Source organism: Haliaeetus albicilla, chromosome 24 (genome assembly GCF_947461875.1).
Source record: "Haliaeetus albicilla chromosome 24, bHalAlb1.1, whole genome shotgun sequence".
Classification (NCBI taxonomy): domain Eukaryota; kingdom Metazoa; phylum Chordata; class Aves; order Accipitriformes; family Accipitridae; genus Haliaeetus; species Haliaeetus albicilla.
The window spans coordinates 22,043,146-22,068,439 of NC_091506.1; the positions used below are offsets into that span (position 1 = coordinate 22,043,146).

Consider the following 25,294-nt stretch of genomic DNA (forward strand, 5'->3'; position numbering starts at 1 on the left):
TTAACTTCAGTCAGAGATTAAAATTCACAGATATTAAGCTCTTACTTAAAAGTTTAGTGAAGTGTAGGGGGTGGGTAGAGAAGATATTCAAATTAGCATCCTCACTGTGGGAAAGACTGCAGAATATGGTCAGAAGTTTCTAGTCTGAGCTAGCATAAGCATGAGCATTAGCTAGACAATAGCATGTATGTAGATTAAAGCTATTCTGTCTACCTCTTGCCCAGGTGGTAATTGTAGACACATAAGAGAGAAAGAGATGAAATGCCAAAGGAGGCTTACACAACAAGCCACTTGCTACATTAAACTTCAGTATCAGTGGCATTATAAGAAAACCAGAAATAATTATTTAAGTCTTACTGTGAAGAATGTCTCCATAGGCTGTTCGTATTTTCCTTACAACTCTTCTAAGTAAAGCTTCTCATTTCCACTGGAAATGGGAGTATACACGTCAACAATTTACAAGCTCATACCATGGATATCAATTTACGTTGAAACCATAAGCTAAATAGGCTAAATCCTTATAACTCATACAGAGCACTCAAATGGGTACATTTGAAAGAATGTTAAAGTGAAATCTACATTAATCTGTAGAAAGAAACAGGATTCAGTGTATTTTCATGTTGAATATTAAACCTGAAAGTATTTCCAACCAAACCTAACAAAAAACCAAAAAAAAACCCCCAAAAACCCCAAAAAAAGACCAAATAAAAGCTTCTGATTTTACTCACCTTGCAAATAAGCACGGCAAGTGGAACTTTAATCCAAACAGCTCTGAGCATTCACTTCTGCCCTTGGATATCTGTGACAATTGAAATGAGCTTTCAGTATTTTGAAGCTCAACTTTCAAAAGGCTACTTTTCAATCAAGAAAAAAATTGTTAAGTGACTTTAATGACATTAAGTGATCTCCCAAAACATCAAGTTATGCAGAATATAAGCATCTTAACAGTCCACATGCACTGGAAGTAGCAAGAGTCATGGCATATCACTAAAACCATAAAGCTTAGAGTAATTTCAAATGCTTGCTGATAGCTGAAGACTGCTTGCAGACCAAAGAATCAGTGGAAGAGAAATTGTAAGACAATACAGAAAAAACAACTGTCAAACAATCCTCACACAAGTTTTAGCCATCTATCACATACTACTACTTTTGACATATCAGGCACCAACAAGAATTTGCAAAGATTTACTCATATGCATGGGCAGATTAGTTTATTTGGTCATTATTCATGATAAAAATGAACCTGTAAGTTACATTTAAAATGTAATTTCAAAATTGCTTGCAGTACTCTGAAGTCTAATAATCTGCAGAATTAAAAACAAGAATAATGGCCATTTAATGGATAGCTTTAAATATAATCAAAGACAAAAACTGACAGACACTTGTACTATTATTAGCCTGTTACTCAGTTTTCCCAAGTTAAAACTAACGGTGGTGTAAATCAGTAACACTCCATATCACAAACCATAATCCATTTGGTTTGTTTGAAATTCTGTCAGAGTTTGTTTGAAAGGCTGTCTCTAAGAATTCTTTGACAAAAGTAATCCAAGTTGGAAGTTTATAATAACAGAAGGCTTGAAAAGCCTGCCAAGTTTTGTGTGAGTATTTTATGAAACTCTTCTTTTAAATAAGCCTCTGTCCATGTGAACTTGTTCGTACACATATGTTATGATACCTTTTTTAACTTTGTCTGCCTCACAATATAAAAGTTACAATTTCAAAAAAAATACAGAGATATATAGCATGACACAATAGAGGCACATCCTCAAAGCTCCTTCTAATGAGAATTCTAGCTCTTCCAGTCATGGCGTACATCCTAGCCCCAGTTTTCATCTGCAGCACTACACATTGCAAGGGACAGTTTATTTGGGTCCTTTCTATCTAAACAGAAATGCCACATTCTGCCTTCAACAGTACAAAGCTCCTGATATTCTAAAGGAGGTTACTTAAATACTGTTTGGAACAAACATGTTTGCTGAGAGATAGGAACATCTCATAGCAACACTGCAGCACTGGTTTAAGGCTTACAGTCCATCTCTGGCTTTGCTTGCAGATAATATTGTTTGGATGGAAGAAGTCGACAGGAGAATAAGCACACAGAGCAGCTGCAACTTGGTGTTACATGGAAAGTTATAAACATTACTGATTTTCAATGTTTTTCCAAAGGGGCCTACATAAAACCTGCTTGCACATAATAAATAGGTCAAAACAACAGCAAAGGAGACTGAGCATGATACTGCTGCAGAAGTGAAGCTAAACATTATTGAGTAGGTAATGGTAGCACAGAAGTTGTTCTTCAAGTAACTGTGTAACAGGCATGGATATGAAAGGGCCTTCAACTCTTGCAGAACCATTTTCCTGTGTAAAGCCTCTCAGCATGATTCAGGTACTGCCCAACACCAACAAAGAGAAGGTTCTTGCTCAGGGTTGCTCCGACCACCTGCAGGACCATGAGAGGGTGATTTATACAAGACCCAAGCATACATTTGTTAAGAAATGGGTTTTATCATAACTGTAATGGGACAGTTAACACTTTATTGAAGAGAAAAAAGATTGCCCTAGTAGCACCAAGAAAGCAGTTTATGACTGTAACACTTCTTCACTGATAGTGGTGCACTTTGGGGCAAAGGATGTTACTCTCCTAGACTGAGTGCAGGAACACGGGTATTTCCCTCTATTTTCCCGTTAGCCCATGGTGGGGGAGGGAATTGTGAAAAGTTTACAATACTCCTCACCAGTTTTACAGACAACACGATTACTAAGTGCCTAACAATGCTGTTTGCAAAAACATCATTGCATGAATTCCTTATGACTTACATGACAAAACATTCCTTTTGAATCCACACAGTTTTGTACAGCACATTTCTAAACATTTTAAAAAGCAAGGGAAAAATAAGCATTGTCTTAAAGAAAGGAGTGAAAGTTAGTTGCTTTCCTTGGCAAAAAAACCCAACCCTCGGGTGTATGTTTAATACAGAGCAGATATACTGGACCTACAGAAGACACAAAAAACCCCCAGTTTAGCTGAGACATGCAATACCATGTTCTACTTTTGAGATTTTTCCAGGTCTTAAACTAGTTTTGTAAGACGGCTCCACTAAAAGAAACTCCCACATACCAAGCTACTTAAGAACACATGCTCGTTCTCAGAGCAAGAGTGCCGGCCCTGCGGCTGGATCGAGCGCTGGGATGATCGCAAGCCGGATTTTGATTCCTGATCCTCCGCAGACTCCCGGTGTTACCTCAGAGAAATTAATCCCTTCGCCCCTCAGGGCAGCTCCCCCGCTGCAGGCGGAAGGAATCTCTGCCTCCACCGGTTTTCAGCGCGCCGGGCTCCAACGCCAAGCAGAGGCGTCCCCGCCCGCTCCCGGCCACCACGGCAGCCGCCCCCGGGGGCCGGCGGGCGGCGGCTGCCGCGGCCCCTCCACGGCGGAGCCGCCGGCCGCGGCCCCTCGCCGCCTTCTCCCCGGCCCGGCGGGGCCGCTCGCCACGGGGCATTTCTCGGCCCGGACGGGACGGGACGGGACGGCGTCCTCGGCCGGCGCTCGACCCGAGGAGCGGGCAGCGGCGGATCCCGGCCCTTCAGCCCGGGGAGCGGCGGCGGGCAGAGTCGAGCTCTTCCCCCGGCAAGCGCAAGACCGGAGAAGAGCAAAACTTGCTCTTGCAGCGGCAAGGAGCGGCTGCCAGCGCCTCACCGGCGGGGCGGGACATCCCACCCCCGGCCCGGCCCTTGCCCAGCCCAGCCGAGGGACGCGGACGCCGGCGAGGGAACGAAGGAGAAGGCGAGCGCCGAGGAGCCCGGCCGCCGCCGTCCCGGGCGAGCCCAGCACCGCCCGCCCTTCCCGAGCCCGCCGGAGCTCCGGGAAGCCGGTCCCCGATCTCCTCCTCCCTTTGCCGGTAAGTGAACGAGGCCCGGGGCAGCGGCGGGCGGAGAAGGGGAAGCGGGCGAGCTGGGGCGAGGGGAGAGCGGCGGCACCCTCGCCTCGGGGCGGGAGGGGAGCGGCGCGGCGCGGCGGCGGCTGAGCCCTCGCTCGTCCCAGCCCGGGCAGCCAGCGATAGCGCTGAGCGCGGGAGGACCGGAGGAGAAGAAAGGAAAACGAGAGCAAAACAACCCACCGAGACACTTCATTTTTAACAACACTCCCTAAGAGCTAGAACGCTTCGCCGAAGTTGGCTGCTCCTTATCTGACTCATCCTAGCGAGTAGCTGGCAGCTTTGTTTTCACCCTCCGCACAGCCCAGAGCAGCAGATGGGACCGCGGGGTCAGTGCGGGGCAAAGGGCCTCCCCCAGGAGCAGACAAAATTAGGACCTACGCGCCCAAGTCGCACAAAGCCGATTATGTTTTCTCGAGGAAAAAAGAAAAAGGTGCAGCAATACAATATAACAAGCTCAGCCAGGTTTCTTCCCCAGAGGACGGCTGTGCTGGTTGCAGACCCACCAGCGACAAGGCTCTGCGGCGAGGCCTGCCTGCTGCACCTGCACCGGGGAGCGGCGAGAGGAGCCCGAGCCGCTACGTGCCAGCAAGGGACAGAGCATGAAGGTGATGTTCTGATGGGGGGGAAGGAAGGGAAGGGAAACGGATGGATAAAGGCCAGATTCTCCGTTATAATTAATGGTCACACTGACTACTTGAATGAAGAAGGTTAGGGTGAGTTTCCGTCTACCCACAAAATATTTATGCCCTTATTTTAAGCACCTTTCTTCTGACACATGATAAGTATCTGTGAAAGAGTACATGGCTGAGAAGAGAAGGGTGGGGTTGTTTCCTTGTTTTGAGGAAGAAATAGTGACTTGGCTGAAGAAAGAGGAAGATTTGCCTGAACATTAACCCTCATCCCTTCCTGAAGACAGTCATACTTTGCAGGTGGGGAAAAATCTCAGATGCATTAATTTCCATACAGATCTTGTGGCATTTCTCAAATACATAAAAGTCCACCACATCCTGAAGGGGGAAATGGGTGTGGGGGGTACAGTAGGGACATAACCTGTTCTAAGTCTATGCCGTGGCCAATTCTTGATGTAGCCTCCCCAGCCTTTCCTTCACAGACACTGAGCAGGAATAACGAAGAGGAATCAGACTTCTTGGATAAACTGCTTCTAAACTGTTTACTTGCAAGGTGCCAGGCTCTCTAGCTGTAGGAGACCATGTGCTCCACCAGTTCACCTCAGCCACCTGTTTAATTCAACAAGCCACATTAAAACTGCCTGGAGAAAATAGAAGGTTAAGTCAGATAGATATATAGATATATATATATTTTTTAAAAAGGGAAAACTTTGGACATTCAATGGGTTATTGCTAAAATACGAAGGAACTCATCATATTACTACAGTAAGTTTATAGATGTTTGAAGAGACTAACTCAATATATATTTCAAATTAGAGACAAAAAAATTGTTTTGTACATTAGCATATCTAAGTGAGCTGAAACCAAAACTTGCAGTAACAGGGTTTACTTTTATTAACAGTACAAGGAGACAGTAAGTCCTCACACCCGCTAGAATTTCTGAATTTGTGCATTTTTGTGATGAAGTCTTGTATAGCTTAAAAGTTCACTTGGGTTGAAATTAAAGTTCATCTTGGTAAATCCACAAAGAAATTTCATATTGATCAGCACTTCAATAGCTTGCGGGGGATGGGAGGGAAGAAGATTCACAATATTCGTCTGATTTTCATTGACCCTAAAGGGTTCATTCTATTTTATAAAATGTTAAAAACACTACTCTCTGCTACTCTGTGGTCATCTTTTTTTTTTTTTTAATAGATCCTAATAAGTATTAGGAAGACGTTTCCTATTATGAATTGCAATGTTAGTATGATCGTGAACTAGTTTGTGCTTATCCTGACCAGACACTAATTCTGGGGCAAGGAGAGTTCTAAGATTTTTTTTCCTTCTTTTGGAGAATAGCAACATTGGATTCTTCAATACATATACTAAGAGCTAGAGAAAAGAGAGAACATCTTGAAGGATGCAAATCTGAACTTGAGAAATCCATCTTTGTTGAAGCTAAATGACTTTTCAAAACAATAAGTTTACTCCACATCTAGCAGTTCCTCAGAATTCAGAGAAGTTATTCATAGATGGGTTAATCAGGCTTCAAAAGTGGTTAACTTATTCCCTATCAGACAATGAAGCTTCCTTTATCCAAACCCAGTTCTTTCTATTGGAAACTGTTAAACCGCATAGCAGATACAGTATTGAGGTATGCAACCTCAACATTTAAAGGACTAACAACTCTTGTTTACATAAATTATTTTTTGGCTAGTGATTCTCCAGTAGCAACTCACCAAGTAAGTCACTTGGAAAGAAACAGACAGATCTTGATATTTGAAGGACTGGTTAAGTTACATTTTAAAAAGTTAACTGCATTTCTGATGCAGAAATATTAAAAGCAGCTAGTTTTACAGTTCATCAATGGTTGGAGTAAGTAGTAACACAAGGCGGAATCCAAAAAACTCTAAAGATTTTTTGCTATCCCTGTATGAAAGATGTCCTGTTTTAGTGAGTTGGATTAATGGATTCCAGTAACAGAATAGATCGCCAGTGAAAAGGCACCACTGTGGCTACTCAGCTTTAAAGGCACCACAAGACTGGAAAATTCCCCTCATTTATAGAAGATTTTACAGCTAGTGGTTTTGTTTACTACATCAAAGCACAAAGATGTTTTCATCTATTGCAACAGTTATTTAATAGGTCTAACCCCTATAGCAAAAGTCTCTTTTTACAGACAGGTAATGGAGTAGAGAAGATAAGACTTCTCCAGCACTGCACTACTTAATGACAATAGCACTTAAATACTGGTTTATTAAGAGATCACATTGATAATGAACTATATGCTGCTAATGATGTTTAGGCTAGCAGGGAAAGTTTATACCACATCTGGAAGCTTTAGGATGCTAGTCATGATGGGATTTTCCCCAATCTCTGGGCAAAACCAATCCATATATGGGAAATACTACCACAGAAACAAGACTGCTTTGGGTTTTTTTTTGTCACGGAAAAACTGACATTTAGTATGACTTAAACCAGAAAGTTGAGCCACTGGAAGAAGAGCTTCATTTTGAGGGTCAGAATGTTCTTTTGAATGTGTCCATCTTCTGTTAGTTCTTTTGGTTTTAATGGTCATGAAATAAAGAGAGTTGTTCAAAAATGCCAGCCAGAGAAAAAAAAAAGGGTATATCTATCTCCTGGTAATTTCAGGTTAAGACACAGAATTATAAAATAATATATTTCTTTAGGAAAAAGAAAATAATTGTAAATTCATGTCATAGTTAAATAGTATCTAGAAAATTGTTTAATTAAGTAGTCGATTATACTGCTGAACACATGTATACATCGACGACTTAAACTTAGGAAGGTTCGGTATTAGTATATAAAAATGAAGGTCAATGATCAGAAGACAGCAGCATTATACTGCTGGGGGAGGGTGGGATGGGACAGGACACCAGAATAAAATAGAAACACCCAGATATCCAATAGGTTTCCAAGTCTCACTTCAGGCATCCAGCACTTGAAAGATACTGAAACTACACTTTCAGACTATCCTGGTTTAGGTGACACTATTGGAATTTAAAACATGATATTTAAGATCTCTGCCTGCTAATGTTGACTCTACTTAGGACACTAAATGTAAAAATGCCCTCTGCTCCAGGTCTGTATTCCTCAGTATGGATTAGAGCTGTAAATGATACACATTCATTAACAGTGATCTTTAAAAAAAAAATAATTAAAAATTCAACTTTCAAGTGTCTAGGACTACACAGTTTTGGTGGGGAGTCTCCAGATGGCATTAATTTTAAACTTTAATATGTCAAAGACAAAAAGGTTAGCTGCTTTCTTAGGATGAATAGATTCCAGTAATAATCTAGCTGCATATAGCCCGATATTGACTGCTACCAGATTAGATGAGATTTTTAGGCTGCTTTTTGGATATTTGTACTTTATTCACTGAGTCACAGGACTAGAAGCAATTCTAGTTGATTATAACATTAAAGGTAACTTGATCACTTTCATTTTTATATGCTACTCCTGGAATTCACTGTTACATTTGTGGGCTTCCCCACCCCCTTCTTTTCAGCTAAGTAGCTACAGTCTCCATTTCTTTGTTTTCCCCTTTCCTAAATTGTTTTCAGAATGTTCCTAAACAAACAGCACAGAAGCTACTGCATTCAGTGGTTCTGCTGACAAGTAAAGAGCCTGCAACTGTATTCCTGTAACTTAAGGTTCTCTAGATTATGAGCCACATCCAGACATCTTTTTTGTCTTAAATAGCAAGTAGTGTTTCCAGAGCCAAGGTTCTGTCAGTAGTTGAATGTCAGGGGTTATTTAACAATTTTTCCTGATACTATTCCTGTAGCTCTCACATTAATCATACAGGCCAGCTATTAAGTTCCCCTCCCCCCCAGAAGAAAGGGCCAAGGGAGGATCAGGAAAGACCTGGTAAAGCTCAGAGAAGCTGAAACAGAGGACTGAAAAAGGAGAACATCACAGCTTTGGCACAAAGCGGGATGCATTGAAATGCACAGGAAAATACACTTTCTTATACTCTTCCCTTGCTTTCCACACCTGCTTTCAGCTATTGATTTATGTCTCCAGGAGTTACAAAACACAGTTGAATATGCATCAGTATTGGAACAATGAAAATTCAAACAAGCAGAACGTGATTCAGAGTATACAAATTCCAGTGTAGAGATATCAGAGATGTAGATGCTCCGTCCTTAATTATGCATGGAAGAATAATGCTCTCAAAGAGTCAATTCTCAGCCTAAAAAAATAATGTTAATAACCCAGAACAATGTTATGAATTAGTAGATACTGTGTAAGTCTGCAGAACTCTGTAATTCACTTAGGCTTTCAGTGCTATTTGTGAGTTCTAAAGAGAAGAAACAGAAAAGAGATGACATGCAGTGAAATCAGTACCAAAAATACACCAGGGAATAGGACTTATGGAATTTCAATGGACTTATGCATGAACAGTGTGTGAAATCTGAGAATATGAACGATAAACTGTTTATAGATAAGAGCATACCCAGAGTAAGACTGCATGCCACAAATGGTAACCATTCTTTAAAGAAGAAAATATTATTGAAAATACTTATATAGATTTTAGAAGAGTGTTTGAGCTCCTAACCATTCTGTACCAAATCAAACTTCAGAGGACTGAATTCGGTTTTGGTGTGTAGCTTCCTATCTTGGCATGGCCTCTTCATATTTAAAGTATTACTTAGCATTAAATTGTATGCTCATCTATGCAAATTAATTAGGACATGCATGCTCACACAGTTAAATGCTACTATGGCCAGTATTTTCTGTTCACACAAGGATTTCTCTACATATAGCTTCACTTCTTGGGTATATACCTTATATAGTAAAGGTAACTGTCTTTTTTGAGCAAATATTTGATATTTAGCTGTATATTGCATATTATTACCTATGTGAACACTTCCTTAGACTAACACATTTGTATTTTGGATTCAATTTCCATTTTTGACAGACTGCTCCAAGAATATGCCTTCTGCTCAGCACTTTCTTAGGTTTAGCAGAGGGGGGGTTGTATACTGTAAACAACATCTAGCATATACTTCTGGGTTCACATATACTCAGTATCATATATGAACCATATGGTAAAAGTTGTATTTGTTGTCATCTGGAGAGATCAAATAATCAACTTTCTTAAAAAAAAAAAAAGCAGAACACAGAGACACAGGAACACATAGCAAAAATCAAAAACAGAATGAAGTTTTCCCCAGCATAGACTCTCCTGTCTCAAGGAAAAGAGCTTTGATGGCACTCCGGTTATGCTAACAGGAGCAAGAACTTCCACGGGAGTATTTCTGTGATCAGTCTTCACTCAAGAACTGGCCCTTACACTGTGAGTCCAAGTTTTGAAATGGACCTCTTGTGTTTGGCAGTGCCCAAGAACAGAAACATCAGACCGGATGGAAGGATGCAAAGTCAGTATCAGCTGAAGTTAACTAACTGGGTTGGATTAGATTTGTTTCAGAATATTTCTTTTACAAGGTGTTGCTCCATATAGACAAGTCATAAGCAAGCAGTAAATCATGCTTTTCATGCCAAATGTCTTCAAATCAGTACCCCTTTGTAGGCACGACTGAAGTAATAAACATCTCAAACTTTCAGTTGCTTGAGAGTGAAGCTGCATTTGTACCATGAAGTCATAAGCTTCCATATTTTACAGAAATAATTTGCTTTTGACAGGTTATAATAGTTTGTCTGGTTCCCCTGCAGTGATGTGCATTCGTAATAGCGTATAATTTAACTTCTCAATTAAGTTGGAAAGTGACTGACCACTCTGCCATGCCACAGAAGTACACTAGTTAATTCTGGGACTAATTAAATTCCTCCCATGTATGAGCAGAGCAGCATGCTATTTTAAAGTGGAAAGAGTATACGATCAGCAAAGGTACGCTACTATAGTAATCCAAACGGAACTGTCTACACAGTTGATTTAGGTTGGGTTTTTGTTTGGTGGTATTTTTTTTTTTTTTAATGGCAAAGTTTTATATTAATGATATAACAGTACTTTTAAATGACCCCTGAGAAGTTTGTCAGTAGTAAAATGAGCATGTTTGTTCTCACTGCACAAAATGAAAAGTTGAATTTTTCTTCTCTGTCCCCCCAAGAAATCTAACAACAACACACACAGTTAGTAGTCACCCAAGGATATCAGACAGCAAAGCAAGAGGAAGATTAAAGATAGGATCCAGTACAGTATTAATCCAATGAAGAAAACAGTACACTAGTAAGGGGGAAGTGGGGGGAAGGGTCAGAACACCAGAGGAGACAGTTATTTCTGAAAGAGATAAGTCTTTTCACACAGACACAGCACCTTAATCAAGATTTGAGCTCAGACAGTGCAATGGTGACTCAGATTCAAGTACTCAATTTCCTCACAAAGTCCAGTGCTTTTTATAAAAAGCTAAGGACTCAGGATGCATGTACGCAAATAAGAAGGATAGCGTGACTGTATATAATGATTTGTGTTATTCATGCTAAAACTATATTTCAGGTCTAAACTATTTGCTGGCAGATAGCTAAAACTGTAGATAATTTCGTTCCTACTAAAGCCAGGACCTCCAGCCAAATAAAAGCATAAAAGATCAGCAATCAGAAAAATCTGTGCTGACAGCAGCATGTAGCCTGCCAATTTGATTGATGCATGTGGCTGTAGAAGCAACTGTTGTGATTCTATAAAAACTAAAACCTGAAAATATCAAGTATAATCAAGTCAAGTACCATCTACAAGCCCCAAGCTGAACTTCCACTTATATTTTCAAATCTTCCAGCTTGCCCAAACATTTTCGTGCTCTTTGAATTATGCTTCACTTAAGGAAACCAGATGTAACATTTCCTCAATTAAATAAAAGCAGAAGTATTTATCTGCAATTCTGACAGCCTGTACCCTAATATTCAGATATACAAACAAAAAACAGCAATAGCACAGTAGAATCACCGGACTGAAAAGAAAATATCCTTACATAACCAAGTTACAAATTCAGTATATCATACAGCTATAATCATAAATACTTTTTTTTCTCCTGCAAAGACTTCACAAAGTTACTTAAAAACTTCAAGTTCCCTTCACAGTAGGCTCTGCATTATGTCTTTTTGTTGTTCATAAGGTCTGCCTGCTATCCTTAGAACACCACCATCCAAGTTAGAGGAATAAGGATAAATTTGACATCACAGACCAGACCACATCCAAGCAATATAGCTCCTGTATAAAAGGGCAGAAGTGATGACCTTGTTCTAGTCCCTTTGTAATATTGCATTAAATGGTCCCCCACTCATTGCTCTAAGCATGAGAGGACCATTCACATGTACTGCATGTTCAGAACAAACGGATAAATGAATTCAAGGAGCCTTCAGTTAAAGTAGTTTAAAATTAGTTGTCATGTGCATTCCCAGAGATAATTGAATAAATATATCTTAGGAGCATAGATGTAACCACATTACTTCTTCTATTCTGCTTTGTTGTTGCTCTGAAACTATAGAGCTTATTCACTATACTGTTTAGACAAGCGACTGAACCAGGAGGGGAAAAAATGTAGTAATTATAGCATTAGACCACCTACCCTGTTTGGAAGTGAAAGTGTGGAGAAGGCTTCAGAAACAGCCTACTTGCCTTTACCCTCCCCAGGAACAGTACCTTTGCAAATTACCACTGGCACGCTGAAGGCCTGCACCATTTCCCAGGCCATCCAACTCCTGAAATCAGTATGCAGATCACCAATCCAACAACTCAGACAGCAATTTTCTATCTACAGTCTAGTCTGTAAAGCAGACTTCAGCACATCTGCAACAGCGTCCATCTGCTACATTAGTTCTGGCCTCATTTTTCCCCTGAGACAGCATTTACATCAAGAACCACTGAAAATTATCTGCCACCAAATGCACGCAATACAAGTTTATGCAAAACTAGAGAGCCAGATGTCCAAATATGTTGGTTGAGTTTCTTCACACAAAGGAAGAGTCATAATAAAAACAAAGAATGAAAGTATTTATAAGTCAGTCTGGGTTGTTTGTTCCCTTAGTGGAAGATTAATTTATAATTCTCACTGCCCTTAGAATAGGTACGTGGCGGGAAGAGGACAATTTAGAAGGATTAACAAAATTTGACTGGTCAGACACTAAAGTTTCAGATTATGTAGTCTTTTCATTTCAGAATACCTAGAAGAGACAACTCAAGTATAGATAGAATCCAGTCTTTCCTTTGATAGTGGTAGACACTTTTCTGAAAAACACAGCTGGTCCTTCCTGGACTGAGACAGTGGGTCATTTGAATGGGAACAGCGGGTAGGTTATCAAGTTCTTTTCATTTACTATTTATCAAAAATATTTATTTATTATTGGCAGGCATTGCCTAGGGACTGTTTTCTTACAGAGAAATAAGTAAGTCTTTGAGAGGAAAATTAATCAAACCTCTAGTGTGTTAATATTTTCAACACCTAAAGAATAATTAAAACAAAAAAACACTAGAAACAAATAGGTTTCTTAAGTACAACATAGTCAACACAGGCCATCTGAAATAAAATCTTACCTTCTGTGTTGAACTTAGTCTGATGAACAAGAATTTTGTTCTAGCCTAGCCTTTTCCTGTTGTAGCTGTAGTTTCTTTAAAACATACACATAAGAGATATGCCAGCATGTGTTTCCAGAAACTTACTCCCACTTAGTCAGGGCTTAATAGGTTGCACCTGCACTAATGAGTCAGTAAGGCATCCACTTAGCATCTCCCAGTAGATTCTTGTTCCTTGGAAGAATTACACTGTGATACAGTAACAAACAAATAATGATTGCTGATTTTCCTTGTAGAAAAAGCTCTTTACAGACAGTAAAAATTAAAGAAGGCATTTCATGGTGAGGTCAGGGTTTAGAAATTCCAAAGAGCTATCCAAGATCTTAGGCTGATTTTCTTTAAAATCTCTTCTGTATTAGTGAGCTTTGGTTCAGTGTAATGAGAGTTAAACTGTCCAAATATTAAAACACATTTATTCAGTATTATTACAGTTCCTTTACTGGGAACTGAGTTACAGGTAAAGAATTAAGCCAGTAGCTCCTGAGCAGGGGTACATATACCACAAACAGTCTACAGCCACTACAAAATGGTGTGTGCCTCAATGAAGAGGAAGAAGCTGCTATTGCAAATCACAGCACTCTCATGATGACTAATTGCTGATGATATTTGGTACCATCACTACTAATGATGATGGTAGGAAGTTTAAGAAAAAAAATTGTAGATTACAATCTTCCCTAAAACACAGAAGAGGTGATCAGTGAATTTCATAACATGGAGCAAGGCTTATTGTCTTCTAGTTATCTTCCATTGGACAACGTTGTGTGGCAAAATGTACTAATTCTAGCAAAGAGTGGCAACTGCGTAGCAGTTCAATGCAAGCTTAGTGGGCAAGACTGGGATATAAGGGCTGAAGCTCCAAATACAGAGCAGTATTAGAGGGCACTGACCAATAACATAACATTTCTGCAACTAAATGCAACTTCTCTGCATGCTATTTTGTGTGCAGTCACCTTTGCTTCTTAGGAGAAGCTTACAGTTTTCTCTTGTACTGTTCCGTTGGCCTGTGTGGGAGAGGGAGATGTAGGCCCTCTACAACTTACTCCTTATCAAAAGAGCATGGGCACTGACAGGTGCAAGATGCACAGAGACTCCTGTGTTGGAAGCCTTCTTTGGGCCCTTAGAAGATACAAGAAAGCCACCAAATTCTCTTTCCTGTACACACATGAGTGTGGGATTGCAGTATGTCTGATATGCTGCTAAATGCCTACCATAACTTATTGTTAAGGAGAATTCTGTATGATCTGAAAGTTCTCACGCAGAAACAGCAGCAGCACGTGGTGTCTCATGCTAGGGAATGCAAAGAGACAAGGTGCAAGGACGAGGTCATACAAAGGCAACATTGCATTTCTGCTCTATTCTAAGCATTTTGTGACCAACTCAATCCCTTGGTACATCTTTTTAATGGATTGAGAGGTACGATTTGGCTTCAAATAAAACTAGATAGGTAGGAAGTATGTGCTGGGTATACAACTTTCACACCGAAGGTATGGAGACCCTCTTCCCGTTACCTCTTAGAGTGGCTTCTTTTCTCATTAACACACTCCAAAACATAAATTACCCAGAGCCTTACAAAACTGTCTTTGGTGGGAGAATACTCAGAAAGTCAGGGTTGTAAAGGATCATATGTGAAAACCACAAATTGTTCAACAGGGAAAATTCAATGTTACTGTAAAGCTTCAATATCCTAATCCAGCCTCAAGATCTACTCACTCTAGACTAGGGCAAATGGTTCTTGCAAGCCTGTTCCAGTGATTAATACTGTAGACATTTGTTACTGGGTATAGTCCCACTCCAGCCATATTAGACCTTATCATGTAAGTGGACTTATTATAATGGAAGATGTTAGAAGGTCAAAGCCAGACTAAGTTGCTTCCACTACATTAAAGTTAAAAAAAAAAAAAAAAAAAAAATTAATTTCTAAATCAACATTGCTTGTCTAGGGTGTCTGAATGAATACAGACCCAAAGTCTAGACAGAAAAAAACAGTATAATAGTCAGGACACTGTTTGGAGAGCAAGGGAGCCTTGGCTGGTTTTAGATCTAACATTACTCTATGATGCTTAGCAGATCACTTTGACCTGTTCCTCAATTTCACTTCAAAATTTTATTGTACATGGCCAGCTCTCCGTAAAGCAGAGAAGGCAAAATCCATCAGGGACTATGAACTGCTCAAGTGACGTTGTGATGACAATTACATTATAAGACAGAATTATCATTAATACGGTGTACCTGTTAGCATGTGTATTTTTAAAAGAGCAAATGCATTACCCTGAATTTTTCTTGTTCTTAGTGTTCTTGAATGATTTGCATGTCCTGACATCATTCTTGGATTGTTATAGCCTGTATAAGCTCTTCAAAAACAGAAAAGTAATCAAGCTTTTTTATTTAATAGATGTTTTAATAAAAGTGGAGCATGATTTGAAAAACTAGACCTTTGTGCCTTATTTGGAGTAGAAGTACTCCAGATCAAGTTCTTCAGGCTGCTTCCTAAATTCTACCCTATCTCACCGCAGCAGTGCTAAAGAGAAAGTTTGGGAAACAGTCAACACCACTTACTGTATCCTGCTCTATGTTTTATTCCATATGCAGTTCATAAATAACCAAGGAGAACTGTCAATCAGATATTTTTCTTTGCTGTTATTCTTTCTGTTGAAGACTCAAAGTTGCCTTCTGTCCCTTTATTTTGCCATAAATTTAAATGAAAATATGTGGGGGTGAAGATCAGACATTTCTTTATGAGGTCCCTGAAGCAATTAACATCAACTTCTTGACTTGACCATGCTCCATATACTTAACTCCAGCAGAGAGGTTACAGTGTATAGCTGTGGAAAGAAAGACAATGACAGACTGGGATATAACCATTTCCTGTCACCAGACATGTTGGTTTAAGATCTGTGGAGTAATTTCTTTTCTCATTATCAAACAGGAGGTGCTTGAGGCCTCTCTGATCTTCTGACATCTGTGACTAGCTGTCACTGAAGAACTATACATGACAGAACCTGAAGGCTGTACAGAATACAGAATTACAGAATACAGCTCTTGAGTTCATACCCCACAGGGTATGTATTTCCTTTGCCTATGGATGCTACTGCTACCAAGCACACATCTTTCATAATACCAGGCACCTGTAAGTAAAGCTAAAGGAAGAAGGAATTTGACCTCCTGTAAGAAAGCACACAAACATTTTAGCTTCAACCCTGATTACTGAAATACTGTTTTGATCATGTTTAGAATAACAAGGATGAGAAATCCCATACATATCTCTCAGTGCTAGCTGTGTAAATACTTTGAGCTAGTATGTCTACAGTCTCAGTTTCCTTCCTCACTGCTTTAAGAGCAGAACATAAACTCAGACAAGCGCTATAAGAGAAAAATGGCAGAAAATATGTATCATCACCCTCACAGAGGTTTTTCTTATATATCCTGGAGATAGAATTGGTCAATTGATCATATGATCCAAGACTTAAAATATTATGAATAATTTTTTGGACTTTACATCAACTCACTAAGTTAGCAGTTGGGAAGTAGAAGATACCAAAGGCACATAGAATTTCTAGATAATGGAATAGCGTATCTACTCAACTTTGAAAAGATGCTTTTCTTACCCCTACATTCCCTTCCTTCCTTTCCCCTTTCATTGCAAATATTTGAGTTGTTATGCTTGTGTTAAAAAATGGAAGAAATAACACATTTTTTAATTAAGGCCTATGATCTCAATATATAAACTCTACATTCACAAGTGAAGTATGCACCTATAGTTGTTTCCCAATGCAGATCAAGTCACCACAAAGCTACACACCACTGTGACTGTACAAATGAAATCTGCCACTCTTTGATAACACCTGCAAAATAGTATGTAGAAATGAATGTGACTAGGAAACAAGCCTAACTAACTGGGCAAACGTGGCCCACTGTAAAATGGGTTTTGTATATGCCCTGGTGAGTGTTTATTAGGTTGTCTTTTTTTTTTTTAACTGCAGTGCATGTACTGGAATTCCTAGGCACTCTAATCATGGGGATATAGAAGATTTTAAGGAATTTTCATTCTGAAGGCTCTACACATGGCTCATGCCAAAGTTCTAAGCAAATAAAGATAGCTCATTTATTAAAGATTAATTATAAAAAAAAAATTTCTTAGGCATAAAGGAAAGGTTTGCTATGTGTTCAGTCTCAACTCCTCTTATTTCCAATTATTTTCCACTTTAATGGAGCAAACAGCAACAGCAAGCATGCAGGAGTAACGTGGCTTCTCCAAGTTATTGCAGAACAACAGTTCTTGCTTATGTTTCTTAGGCACCTGAACGACTAGTAAACTTCAGCCTAAAAGACCCTATATTTATATACATTTGAGAGACTGCAAGATGCTTATTAATCCTAAAAATTCTTATTATTTTCCCTGAACTTTTATTAGTTTGTATTTGAAATAAAATGGGGCTGCATCTTTAAATGTTTGAAATCTATGTAAGCCTAAATTGGGTAAGAAGAGATTACTCATCACCCATAAATTGAACGACTGCCTACTAGTGAAAACATAGGCACTGGCTGCAACCTTAGGAGTTATTTGAAACTCTGCATCAGCTAAAGGTGTAGACTGGCTGCAGCATTTTTATTGTTTGGAATACCTTGCCACTTGACATCATATGATAGCCTATTATTGGTGGATAATTAAATCCAACTGCTGTATTCTCAAACTGTTAGATGTAGTTTGTAAATAATCACTGGTTTGTTTAAAACTATTTAGTACAAACCATTTTAATTTGCTTTTTATTGTCATGCTTTAAATTGGTTTGCCAATATGTAGTTTATGATATGGTTCATGAGCAGCTATTTAATGAGAAATAATAAATTAAAACAGTGAGGACTGAAATTTCTTCTCCAGATTCTGGGGTCAGAATTATATGAAGCCCCATGAAAAACCTCTGCAAACCATTTTGGATTGGTTCATGGAGCTTGCTCCAGTACTCTTCATAGAACACATCTCAAATTACCCATATGTAAAATGTTGTAAAAATTTATTATTTAGGAAAGTCCTAAAGGGGGCAGTGCTAAGCTGAAGCACAGGTTAGTTTTATTATTTTATTTTAGTACTACAGTGATTGAGCATATGTCTTGTCTTTTCTATAGTTCTGGAAATAAACATCACAAAGGAATCCAACACGTTTTCATCCAGGAGTGTAAACCAAGACTGAATTTCCAAGGCCTGGACATCTTCTCTGATTTTCATTCTGCGTTCTTGTGCAGAAGATGTCAAAAAATACAATAGAGAATGCACCTAATCCTCACTCACCAATTCTAGGTCTGTTCTTAGGAAGCATTTCATTGATCACTATTGTCATGAATATATTAGTACTATGTGCTGTGAAAACGGAAAAGAAGCTGCAGACAGTTGGCAATTTATACATTGTCAGCCTCTCTATTGCAGATCTCATAGTTGGTGCAGCTGTTATGCCCCTGAATATTGTTTATCTCATACGTCATGTGTGGACTCTAGGCTTACCAGCCTGTTTGTTCTGGCTGTCAATGGATTACGTGGCCAGTACGGCATCCATTTTCAATCTCTTCATATTGTGCATTGACCGTTATCGTTCAGTTCGGCAACCACTGAAATATCTCAAGTATAGAACAAAAACAAGAGCATCACTAATGATTTTGGGGGTTTGGTTGCTCTCTTTCACGTGGGTCATTCCAATCCTAGGATGGCATGTTTTTGCTAATAATGGGGAAAGGAAAGTACAGGAAGACAAGTGTGAAACCGAATTCTCTGAAGTCACCTGGTTTAAAGTGTTGACAGCCATTATCAATTTCTACCTACCCTCTATCATCATGTTATGGTTCTACTATAAAATATTCAGAGCTGTTCGAAAACACTGTCAACACCGAGAGCTCATCAATGGATATCGGTCTTTCTCAGAAAAAAATCCCACAAAGGACAAGCAAAATATTTGCCTCCAAGAGAAAATCTTAGATGAGAACACCCCTCCCAAAGACAAGCAAAGCTCCCCTCAGCCCAAAAATATGGAGCCAAAGCTTCATTTCAGTGATTCTGACAAGTCTTCAAAGGCATTCGCTAACAGGAGTAATAAGAAAGTCCTTAAATGGAGCTGTTTTCCTTTCACTACTGTCCAGTCTGAGCCAGGCCTGGATAAAGCAGGAAAGAAGTGTGGGTGTGCAACAAAAGAGAACAAAATTGAAAAGGACCCTTGCTCACAAGACAGTGACTTAAGTGATGCATCAGACAACCATACTTTCACAGAGGAGGTGCCCTGTAGAAAGCATTCCAATCCTAACCCTGAAAGAGCCTGCAGTCCTCAGGAAAAGACTGAGAACAGGGATTTCAGAGGACTGACTTACCTAAGGAAAACCTGGCAAACTCTGCACACCCATTCCAAAAGGCACTTTCAAGGACTGCATGGGAATAGGGAAAGGAAAGCAGCTAAGCAGTTAGGGGTCATAATGGCAGCCTTTATGCTGTGCTGGATTCCCTATTTTGTGTTATTTATGGTAATAGCTTTCCATGGCCATAAACAATTTTCGGAATTACACATGGTCACTATATGGCTTGGCTATGTGAACTCCACCTTAAATCCATTCCTGTATCCTCTTTGTAACCAGAATTTCAAGAAGACATTCAAAAAGATCCTTCACATCCACTGATATTCTTCTGATTTTTTTGAGCTAAAAAGCAGCTCAAGAGTTCAACCAAACAAAATGTTCCAATTTCAAAGACAAACACCATGCCTAAAGTAGAAGACTTTGGAAAACTGTAATTTATGAACAACTGTTAGTAAAAGTATGAAGCGTGCATTTAACAGCTTTAATACATTTGAAGAACTAATTCAAATCAGGAATCTGAAAAACCTGGGGGCAATCTAAGAACTGTTACACTGTTGTACACATTTTACAATTTGAGATTACCTTTTTCATCATGTAGAACAAAAACTGGAGATACAAATAGAGATCTTCAGTGATTATAAATTATTCAGCTATAGATAAGGAAGAAATAGAATGACATTTCTGTGATTGGCCTAATATATTTTTCTCTTCCAACTCACTCCATTAAACACAGGAACACACTGTTTGTGAAGTGAGATCTGCAAGTGGAGGTACTTTGCATAGGCAAAGAAATAAGCTTCAATTGTTTAAAAAAATCTACCCTATTTATTTATAGCTTCCCCCAAATCATAAACTTTTTTGAAAAGTCAAGCCATATTATAACTTACCGTATCTCTTTGATATCATTCTTGCTTCATTTACACCTGCACATGTTAACTTCACTGAAAAAAAAAAAAAGTATTTTTATGTCCTAGAAATTTTGCTAAGACTTTCCATATTCAACATACTATCACTAGCTATTCAGGAAGGGTATGTTGTTGTCTCTAGACTAGATTATAGTTGATTATAGACTACACATATTTTCTTCTTCCTACAGGCTGGCAAATAACCTAAGTGTGCAGTGGCAATACTAGTCCATATATCCTTATCTTGTAGTAGGCAAACTCTTCCTACTATAAGAGGCAAACTCATGAGCAACAACTCAAGCTTGCAAAACAGAAGATAAAACACATGAAGTATGTTTACCTTTTCTATTCTTTATATTTAATTGCATTTTATAAATCATGCTGTAAATACTGTAAAATATTTCAGGAGAAACACACAATAATAGAATACTCTGGGTTGGAAAGGATCTCAGGAAGACATCTCAGTACAACCTACAACTCAAAGCTGGGCTGGCTTTGACATTACATCGTGTTGCTCAGGGCCTCGTCCACAACTTGAATGACAAGCATCTGTAAAAACAGCTTCATCTGGAGAAGCTGGCAGGCAGCCTTGACAGAGAAGTTTGCAGCTAAGGTTCACTCTACCAACTTTAAGTGTTCACTTGCTCAGCCATTGATTTAACTGTTTCTAAGTTTTAACTAATTCTCAAAAAAAGACATGGCCTGTTATACAACAGGAATTAATCTCCTCTTCCTAACTGCAGTCAGGTATAAATTTGTCCCCGAAGGAAGAAAACATAGTTCCTCAGCAAAAAAGTACATCGTGGTGTATGTTGCATGAGCTAACTTACCAGGAAGCTTACAACTTCATAGAACAATTACACCAAAATAAAAAAAGAGTATACAGATTAGGGAGCAGGGAGGAGAATTGAGGCAGAGGAGATCTCAGGCCCTATATTAGCCGAATATCCCAAGACTGTGGACCTCCTTGTTTGTGGCACACCAGTAAAGCATTCATTTCTATTCTTCTGCTATGGAACTAAGTGAGAGAAACATTTTGAGAAAACACTGTGGAGTATGCTAGTTTTAAGAAGAAATCCCAGAACCAGATAACTTCAACAGCTAAAGCCACATTTGCATGTAATGGTGAGTTTATGTAAGTCTTTTCCATACCTTTTGGGAAGGATGATTAGAGAGGCATCCTGAAGGTTCAATGTAAAAGGATTGTCCTCCCATTCATGTTGTTGTGCTGATGAATTTACCACTTCCTGAATGCTTTCTTGCTTCTGAAATTGCTCAGTTAGCTTAACAACAAAGTTCTGATGGAACTGGAACTCCTTCAACTGAGTATTGTCAAGAGTTTGGTGGGATGAGTTGAAGGGATGTTCTGTGTAGTATCTTCATTACACCAGAAGTGAAAAATGGTAGTTTGATGGTTCAAGGAGAAATTCTGAATTCTATGTTCCTAATTAATGATCTTGAGCTACTTAGAGTCCCTCTGTGCCACGTGTGCCTATTTTGTAATGTGAATATGACAAGACTCACAGTAACAATGCAACACTTAGGATAATGTTTGCATGATGCTCATAAATTTTGAATATAATATACTAACTAAATGCAAAGTATTCTCTGTCAGTTTTATTTCTCTGAATGTTAATAGTTGTATTTAAAGTATTGAATATTAAATGAAGCCCTAATATATCTGCATTTTAATAAATTGGAAAAATGTGTTAAAGGAATAAACTTCAATTAAGTCTATTTCAATGTATCATATGAGGTTCAGAGATTATTTGATTTGATCTCAAGTAGCATGCAGGAAAAACTGCAATTAGGGAACTCAAATCTAACAGAAAAAAAGGCAAAATACAGAGACAGAATATAGAAGCAGGAAAATTCATTCCAGAATTCAGACAACTTTTTCACTGCAGGAACAGTATCTGCACACGTAGTAAAACACACCTTCTTTTGCACTACAAAGCAGCATCTTTTGAAACATATACTCTAATCCAATGGTCTTTCACAAACAATTGCTCAGATTCACATTCATTATGATTTTTTTTTCTATTGTGATATGCAACACCAATTCTAGCTAAAATGGATGGTAATCTTGATGATCCTTGAGGAAATAAAAAAGCAGCACACTAAGTCAGCTACAGTTATTGCTGTACACTGCTGAAACATGCTCACCCAAGGGCTACTTAGAGTTATCAAGAAGTCTATCCTCTTGGTCATGACAATTCCCTTTTCTGACTTTAAAAAGTATTAGTACATGAAAAAGCAACCTAAACAAAATCACTGAAAATTGGTCTAAAATATGATGCTTATAAGAAAGAATACCTCTGGTACAATTAAAGAACATTCAAACACAGAACAGCTAAATCTAGGCAAATAAAGCTGCCTGACTATTTTTTATCTCCCTTCATTTTTATCCATAATCTTAGTGTAACTGTGTTAATAATAAAGACAGGGGAAGTTGTCAGAGTGGGCTTCTCTGATGTGATAGCTGTAATAGATAAAAAAGAGAATAGGAAGACAGGATACAGCCTATTTTAAACTTCCAATTAGCAAGGTACCTAACAGGATTTATCAGTTTATTTTACTGAATAGGCAACTCAAATTGTTCTGGATGTAAGAGAGCAGAGGAAAGCAAATTAGGGTAAGGAATGGAGAAGCCTACTACCACATGGGGCCAAGCCTCAGGAGAATATTCAAGGTGTGGTTTCCTGTAAAAGATTTTTAATGTTTTCAAGTTAATAAACAAGGTCAGAGGACACACAGCTTTAAGGGAACATAACAAATTTCTTGGAATTTCTTGGCCTGGAGTTCTACTTCAATCAAAGTGTGGTGAGAACAACCAACTTCGCTTTGAAGAGGCAGAAAAATAATAACATTCTCATAATTTTTTCTGTGTCAATGGTGACATCTAGTGGGTAATGAGAAGAATTCTGGGCTTCTGCATCAAATACTGTTTATCATCGAAGTTTGTTAAAAGAGAGGTGCAATTAGGAAGTGGATCCTGCCACCTAGTACGTGTTTCAGGAAACATGGCACTCAATAAAGGAAACATTAGTGTAGGTGCACATTTTGGCTTCATTCTATCATCTAAAAGGACTCCATTACATTCCCTGTGAGTCCACTTCATGATGCACTTTGATAGCACAATAAATGAAAATGACTGAAAGATTAACTTTAAAAATATATTTCTAATCCTAAGATATTAATATAGAAGCACCATAGACACCTCTGAATACTTCTAGAGGAGGTCCCGAATTCTGCAGATTGTATCTTTCCACTGCTATCATGGATGCTAGAGGACTAGCCTCCTAACTTAGCTGGGATAGCTTAAGTACCTAAAGATGAGGTTTAAGAATACACTTGAAAGTTTCAGTGCATGCATTCCTTTTACCAGAATGAGAATTAGTTCATTTGGAAATGCCAAGATAAGTTTAAATACTATGCATACATATTCACTTTTGTTTATTTGTTAAGTACAATGACAAAATTATTAATTTTCATCCAATTATTTGTCTATTGAAGAATTAGAAGATAAAAAGACCAATTAACGTTAACACTGTGTGAGAAATAGCTCATGAAAATAGTTTACGCTCCTGATACTGAATTCCAAATTATCTTTAAAAGTGATACATACCTGACACTGAAATAGAATCATTTCTACATGGTCATCTTACAGTCTAAAATAGAAATATAAAAAATCAGATGTGACATGTACATTCTATACATGCACAGACACATGACCACACATACCAGGCTACCACAAAATTGCCATTTGAGATCTCCACCAGTTAAAAAGTGTTAGAGTCCCCACTGAAAGAGATGTACATTTGTGCATGGTAATGGTTAAAACCATAGTGACATCTGGTAAGTCTAACAATGTTTCCATTTTTAAAAATATTTGTATCCCTTATCAATTTATTTTGTCTACAAAGGTATCTTGTGTTTAAACTCTGATATATTTCAACTAAAATATGCCTTAAAAGAAATACACAGCACCTCTTGCTATATGTTGGCACTGTGTAATTAAAATGAATGTCTACTGTGTAATTAAATTGAATGCCTTGAGTAAAATCAGATGCCTTTTGTTTTGATCAGGCATAACTTAGTCTTCAAAAACAACACAGGCCTGGGAACAGAACTCAGGTCTCCTACCTGGCAATCTAATTTCCTCCTCACTAGATAAGAATAATCCCTCAACTCAGTTCCTTGAGGGGTAACAACTGTTTCTCTGAATCATATCAAAGTGCTCATAGAAGAGGCACCTGCCCATGCCAGAGAAATTAGTGAAGATGCTCACAGAAGTCTATCAACATGGCAACTGCAAGGTGATACCTTTTTCAGCATATTCCTACTTTATTCCACTACTGATTCAAGTATTTATTGCTACAACAGGCTTTTAATTTTGGAGCATCCCACTCTTGCAGCATGTCCTGGTTTTGGCTGGGATAGAGTTAATTTTCTTTCTAGTAGCTGGTACAGTGCTGTGTTTTGGGTTCAGTATGAGAAGAATGTTGATAAGACACGGTCAGCTTCTCATGCCCAGCCAGCAATAAGGCTGGAGGGGCACAAGAAGGTGGGAGGGGACACAGCCAGGACAGCTGACCCAAACTGGCCAAAGGGGTATTCCACACCATGTGATGTCATACCCAGTATGTAAACTGGGGAGAGCTGGCCTGGGAGGATCGCTGCTCGGGAACTAACTGGGCATCAGTCGGCAAGTGGTGAGCAATTGCATTGTGCATCACTTGTTTTGTATATTCCAGTCCTTTTGTTATTATTGTCATTTTATTATTGTTGTTATTACCATTATTAGTTTCTCCTTTTCTGTTCTATTAAACTGGTCTTATCTCAACCCACAAGTTTTACTTTTTTTTTTTTTAATTCTCTCCCCCATCCCACTGGGTGGGTGGGGAAGTGAGTGAGTGGCTGCATGGTGCTTAGTTACTGGCTGGGGTTAAACCACG

At 38.8% G+C, this 25,294-nt stretch overlaps 1 protein-coding gene and 1 long non-coding RNA gene across 5 annotated transcripts in view; one reads left to right on the forward strand and one right to left on the reverse strand.

The window, feature by feature from the left end:
• The window catches only part of LOC138681814 (uncharacterized), a 122,675-nt gene extending 119,110 nt beyond the window's left edge, over nt 1-3,565 (reverse strand). The window contains exons 1-2 of the long non-coding RNA XR_011322009.1: nt 3,119-3,565; nt 729-799 (exon numbers count right to left, since the gene is read on the reverse strand). This is a non-coding gene — a long non-coding RNA (uncharacterized lncRNA). The remainder of the gene's footprint in view (nt 1-728; nt 800-3,118) is intronic.
• On the forward strand, nt 3,561-25,182 carry HRH1 (histamine receptor H1). 4 transcript variants are annotated; one of them, XR_011322007.1, is made up of 5 exons: nt 3,561-3,897; nt 4,412-4,541; nt 16,025-16,157; nt 18,223-21,293; nt 22,518-25,182. XR_011322007.1 is itself a non-coding variant. In XM_069769774.1 (3 exons), the coding sequence occupies exon 3, from the start codon at nt 18,343-18,345 to the stop codon at nt 19,750-19,752; it is 1,410 nt and encodes a 469-aa protein (XP_069625875.1). In that variant the 5' UTR covers nt 3,561-3,897; nt 4,412-4,541; nt 18,223-18,342; the 3' UTR covers nt 19,753-25,182. The 4 variants fall into 4 exon arrangements, 3 of the variants coding, with proteins under 3 accessions (XP_069625875.1, XP_069625874.1, XP_069625876.1); XM_069769774.1 differs by lacking the exon at nt 16,025-16,157 and having other exon boundaries at nt 18,223-25,182; XM_069769773.1 differs by lacking the exon at nt 4,412-4,541 and having other exon boundaries at nt 18,223-25,182.
• Nucleotides 25,183-25,294: the final 112 nt, after the last annotated feature.

Bases quoted from the DNA above. Each gene is read 5' to 3' on its own strand.
- HRH1 (XM_069769774.1), top strand. From the start codon at position 18,343: ATGTCAAAAAATACAATAGAGAATGCACCTAATCCTCACTCACCAATT.